Raw genomic sequence first — 5778 nt, forward strand, 5'->3', positions numbered from 1 at the left:
GAGGACAGTCTCTGGATTAAACCTCCTGGCTAATCCTGTTACCTTAAAATGTAAATTATGGGAGTAGGTCTAGTGAGGTCTTTACAACCTCCAGACGTTCTTTTGATTCATTGGAGAGTGTATAACTCCACTGCTAACACTAGCAAGGGGGTACTCTTTCTGCCCCCCTTCTGATGCCTATGTCAGAAGCTTTCTCTGTCTCCTTTATACTTTAATAAAACTTTATTATACAAAGCTCTTCGATTAACTTCGATTAACTTTCGCTTTGGAGGATTCCCTCAAGGAGACCAAGCTTCTGGGGATTTCTTTATTCACGTTAAAACAGAAAAGGACCTTTCTCTAGAGAGGATCAGCCCTGATGCTTTCTCGGTATTTGCAGATGGTTTTGAGGGCAGGAGGCGGCTAATCTTTTTTGTCACCGCATCCGAGGTCGGCTGTGTCTTCTTCACCTTCCCTGAGGGCCAGCCGAGGGTGCCCTCACTCGTCGTCGGAGGACGGGGTGGTGGGCTCCTTCTTGCAGCTGTGGTGCTTGGCTTGGTGTCGTCGGAGGTGATTGGACCGGGTGAAGGCCTGGCCGCAGTCCGCGCACTGGTAGGGCCTCTCGCCGTTGTGCACCCGAATGTGCTGGGCCAGCTCCGAGGCCACGCGGAAGGCCCGGCCACACTCGGCGCAGAGGAAGCCCTTCTCCCCGGAGTGGATCTGTTGGTGCCGCTTCAGGGTGGAGGAGCGCGCGAAGGCCTGGCCGCACTGCGCGCAAGGAAAGGGCCGCTCGCCGGTGTGGATGCGCTGGTGGCGCGCCAGGCGCGAGGGCTGCGCGAAGGCCACGCCGCAGTCGGCGCACTTGAAGGGCCTCTGGCCGGTGTGCAGCGTCTGGTGCTCCAGCAGGTTGGAGGATTTGGTGAAGCACTTGCCGCAGGTTGGGCAGGGGAAGGGCCGCTCGCCCGAGTGCACGCGCTGGTGCTCCATCATCCGGCTGGCCACTGCGAACTCCCTGTCGCAGGTGGGGCAGCGGAAGGGCTTCTCGCCCAGGTGCGTGCGCTGGTGGCGCAGCAGCGACAGCGGCTTGTTGAAGGTCAGGCCGCACTCGGCGCACGGGAAGGGCTTGTCGTTGCTGTGCATGTTGCGCTGGTGTTTGCGCAGGTCCGAGGAGCGCACGAAGGCCTTCCCGCAGTCCGGGCACGGGTAGGGTTTCTCGCCCGTGTGCGTGCGGATGTGCTTGCGGTGATCGGAGGACCAGGTGTAGGTCTTGTCGCAGAAGGGGCACTGGTAGGGCCGCTCGCCTGTGTGCAGGCGCTGGTGCTGCTGGAGCGTGGCCCGGTGGGAGTACGCCTTCCCGCACAGCTCGCACGCGTAAGGCTTAGCGCCCAGCGACTTCTGGACGGCCCTCCCGCCCCGCAGGCACTTGTAGGGACGTGCCTCGCCCTGCCTGCCCTCCCCGGAGCCCGCCGGGTTCGGGTCCTTAGAGCCCTTCCGCGCTTTGGCCAGAGCCTCCTCCACTGCCAGGCAGGCCTGGGTAGCCGACTCCTGGGCTGGTGTGTGTGTCTCTTGCGTGGAGAGGTCCCAACTGCCCCCTGCTTTGGGGACACACGCCCCCGCAGAGGAGTTGTCTGGGGACTTGTCTCCATCCTTCTGTGCACGGAAGTACCTTGCAGAACCAAGGAAGTTGGATGGGACCCCGAGGGTGGCGTCCAGATTTGCCCTTGAGTCTGCCTCATCACCAGCAGGTAATGAGGCCCTAGGAGGTTGCGTCTCCCCGAACCACTTGCGCGCGAGGCCCCTGGGGAGGGCACTGGGAGTCACGCTTGCTCTGGGGGAGGCCTCGGTTGGGGTGATCTTTGACGCATCTCTTTCCCAACTGGCCTTCTTCCGCAGTGGTGCCATGGGTTTCTTCCCCACGCCTGCGGCACTAAAGGAGTCAGAGAATTTCTCTTCCTTCCTGCAGGCTGGATGCTTCCAGAGCAAGTCAGGATTGTCCTCGGTCACTTGGGAGCTGCCCCTTGGTCGGGCCTGCTGATCAGGGTCACCAGTGGCCCCTTGGTCTCCTGCCTTTCCAGGAGCCTCATCCTCACTCTCCAAGTTGACGCTCAGCATCCCGGGGTCATAAGCCTCCCCAGTCAAGCTGCAGAGGGGAGATGCATCTCCCCACCCATCCTGGGGGTCCCCCTGTGCCATTACGTGCAGGCCCTTCTACTCTTGCTTCTCCAAGACAGACCTTCACTTGGCTCAGGAAACCTGCAAAAAGGAAGATCCCAAAGAACAGACTTCGTCACCTTCACAGCCACAGGAACTGAGTTCTCACTACAGGTCTGTATGCAGCTGGCAGCCACACCAGCCACTGTTGGTCCCTCACAGGTGAAGGAGGACCTGGAACCTGTGAAAACTCCCCAGTCGCCCTTAGTCCTGTGGAGGTCCCCCTTGCTGGAAGCCCCAGGAGACAGTGCTGTCAGGATGGCCAGTGTGAGCATTTGCTGAGTAGCATCTGTGCTCTGTCCCACCCTGGGGCTCAAACACCAACTGCTAGCCGGGTGGGTTCTCTGTGAGCTGAGGAAGAATAGACGAAGGGCAGAAAGCAAGGTCTGGTTGTCCTTGGACCTCTTACACCTTCGGCGCAGCCGGGAAGCTGGAAACCAGGCTGGCTCTTGCTGTTCCTGCCAGGAGAGCAAGCCTGCCGTGTTTTGATGGTGGCAGCGAGGCTGCCTCCCACACACTGGGCTGTGTGGGCCACCTCTTCCAAGGACACGGACCAGCTCCTGGGAGCATGGGGGTGAGTCAGGAAGACACTACGGTGTTCCCAAGAAGAAACCCAGCTGCCCCTCCCTGCTTAAGTGGGGCTTCTCAGGCCTTTGTAGCAAAGCACCCCTTGCTGGTGGGCAGGGTAAAACACATCCAACCAGGGAGAAAGGGGTGCCCACTGAAAGCTTGAACTACCCCCGAAATACTGCTTCATCTTAAACATTCATGGGAATGTACATTCTATGTCCTGTTTATTTTAACTTGAAAAGAGTGTTTTAAGTTAGTTTTGGTTTAAATGTTTTAACTTTCCCCCAGTGTGTTATATTTAGCCTGTGGCCTCATGGATTCCTGGCATACCCCCATATATCCCAGGGGTGCCTATACCCCAACTTGAAAAGTGTAGACTTAGGGTTTTGACAGCAAGGCACGACAAGGGAGCCTTTGAGATGCATTTTCCGATTGATTTTATTTTAGCTTGAAGACACAGAGACCTGCTGAGGTTGGCTAATAAGGATTGTTTGTATGAGTTTTACAGGGGTTGCCTGAGTGAGAGGCAGGCTACTGAGGGTCTCTGTGGGGCTGGGGTAGGGAGTGAGGGGGAGGAGCAATTTCTAACCCAAGCAATTTCTAACTCTAACTGAGTTTGGTCTGGAGGGAAGCTTCTGAGAATCCCAGAGATCAGTAGTACTACCAGTTCCATTTTCTGGGCAAATGTTACGAGCCAGACAGTGTGCTGCATACTTCACAAGCCTGACTTTCTTTATTCCTCCCAGCAACCTTTAATATAGACACTGTTACTGTTAGAGTAACCTTTCCATTTCATAGACCAGAAAACTGAGGCTTCAAGAGATTACTCACCTGCCTAAGGTCACACAACTCATAGGCAGCAGCCCTGGGGTTTCTGCCTTCAAGGAGTTGTCCTGGCTCCCAGATGTGGCCTCCCCACGAAGGCCCTGCCTAGAGGCCGGGCCCTGCCCAAGAATGGCCACAGCATCCTAGGGGGAGAGCCACTGCTTTCTGAGGCATCAAAGCCCCTTGTGTTTACTGGGCCAAGGCACCTTGGCTATGGGGCCTCGTGGCTGGGCTCCTCCCTGCCCCTGTTGACCCAGATTGCCCTCGGCAGGAGAGAGAGGCCAGATTGCCCGCTACAGAGACTGTTGCCCGGGGCGGTCAGGAGTATGAGTCATTGAGTGTTTACTTTCCGAAAGCTGCTGCGCTTCTCCTCCGCCCACCTTCCACCACCTCTCAGAGGGATCGGCTCTGCACTCCTCTTCAGGGTGGAGGCGTTCCATCTTTGCTCAGCAACACAGATTCATTCGTTGGACAGATGTGGAGCAAATGGTTAAAATCATATGCCTGTATCAACAAACATCTCTGAGCCTGGTCCTCTTCATCTGCAGGATGGAGATACTGCCCCTACTGTATACTCCGTGGGATGCTCCTGCACACACGCGGCTGGCACTCAGTGACTGGGGCATTGTTACTCGAGCTGCTCACTCCTCTGGGAGGTGTCTAGGTGGACGATCCTCGCAGTTTGGTGCTCGAGGTTCACACAGTAAGGTCATGTCCTGATTTATTAGCCCCTGTGCCATCAAGCTGCCCTTCTCCCAGCTTTTGCCTGATCATAAGCCCAGGTACTGTGAAAATGTGTGGAGGTGCAGCAAAGAGGAGGAATCCTCACTCTCTCCTTGGACACAGAAGCCATAGATGAAGGGAGGACACAAGGCAGTGATGACTGGGGTCCAGCCTCTCCTGTCCCTTTGTGCCCGAAGCCCAGGGGCCACTGCCTCCCTCTGACCATCCTGCTCTGTCCCTGTAATGTGTTAGAGTTGAGCTGACATACCTCTTGGCAGGAAACCAGGTTGGATGTATTTTCAGTGGTTCTTAGAGAGTAGCTGTGCCTGTGTGTGTGTGTGTATGTAGAGGAACACAGCACTGGCCAGCATGCCTGATCCAGACTGTGGTCTACCAGTCAGACGGCAAGAAAGTGCTGGATTTGAGTGAAGCAGATTCTTTCTTTCTGTGGGACAACGTGCCATGCAGGTTCATGGGGAGTGTTTCACAGACCACATCCCACCTACTCCCCACCCTTCCTCTGGCACGTGTCCCCATTTCTACACAACACACGTCTCATCCCCGTCCTTCAGGCCAGAAGTGAGCCTCCTCAGGGTGGCACCCAGCCCTCTGCTAGCTCATCGCTGACAGGGGGCTGCCTTCCAAATGGGAAACTCCTCCCCTATCTGCAGCCACGTCCCCTGCTCACTTCTTCCTGAAGTGGCCAAAGGTGCTCTCTTGACCACCAAGAAGACCGAGAGGAAGGCAGGGGCTCAGGAGGGGGTTTTTTGGCCAAGTTGACACGAATATTCCCGGTCTGGAAGAGGAACCCTGATGCCACGGTGCGGCTAGCCCCTCTGCTTTCCAGATGCGCTGACCCCAGAGGCAGGCAGCATGCAGTCCTTTCCTGGACCTTCCTCCACACTTACTGTCCAGGTGCAGCTCCAGCACACCCAATTCACCCGTGGATGTGATGCATTGCAGAAACCTGGCCTCACGGCTTGCTCCAGCTCCTGGCCCCAGCCCCCTCTTTCCTTGCATAGATGGTACCCAGTGCACTCCAGGGCAACCACCTCCCTTCTTCTCCCCTTCCCACCACCTTCAGACCTGGCTCAATTCTGGCTCACACATGAATACTCACTTACCTGGGCAATGCAGACAGCCAAGGAGGCCCCCAGCCCAGCTTCTCTGCTCTGTGTGGCTTCTTGGCAACAGGGAGCAGAGCTGGGTACGAATCAGCGGAGACGGTGTCTCGGTCCCTCACACTTTTGTGTCCAGTCCAGCAGCTGCGGAGAGAGCTTCGGGAGGTGGGGCTGGTGTAAGACACTCAGCCTTCCTGCCTGCAGCCCAGAGGGCAGCCTGGGAAGTCCAGGGGGGCTGCCCTGTCTCACAGCCTGAACCAATTCCGGCTGCTTCCTCTGAGCCCGCCTCCCCTCCAGTCTTCCTCGCTCTCTCCTTTCCTCCCGCCCTCAGGAAGGTTACTCAGTCCTG

The 5778-nt window shown here is 57.0% G+C and overlaps 1 protein-coding gene across 1 annotated transcript; it reads right to left on the reverse strand.

The window, feature by feature from the left end:
• Window positions 1–238: 238 nt before the first annotated feature.
• On the reverse strand, window positions 239–2214 carry ZNF648 (zinc finger protein 648). The gene has a single exon (XM_027564092.1). The coding sequence runs from the start codon at window positions 2170–2172 to the stop codon at window positions 478–480; it is 1695 nt and encodes a 564-aa protein (XP_027419893.1). The 5' UTR covers window positions 2173–2214; the 3' UTR covers window positions 239–477.
• Window positions 2215–5778: the final 3564 nt, after the last annotated feature.

This window comes from Bos indicus x Bos taurus, chromosome 16 (genome assembly GCF_003369695.1).
Source record: "Bos indicus x Bos taurus breed Angus x Brahman F1 hybrid chromosome 16, Bos_hybrid_MaternalHap_v2.0, whole genome shotgun sequence".
Lineage (NCBI taxonomy): Eukaryota > Metazoa > Chordata > Mammalia > Artiodactyla > Bovidae > Bos > Bos indicus x Bos taurus.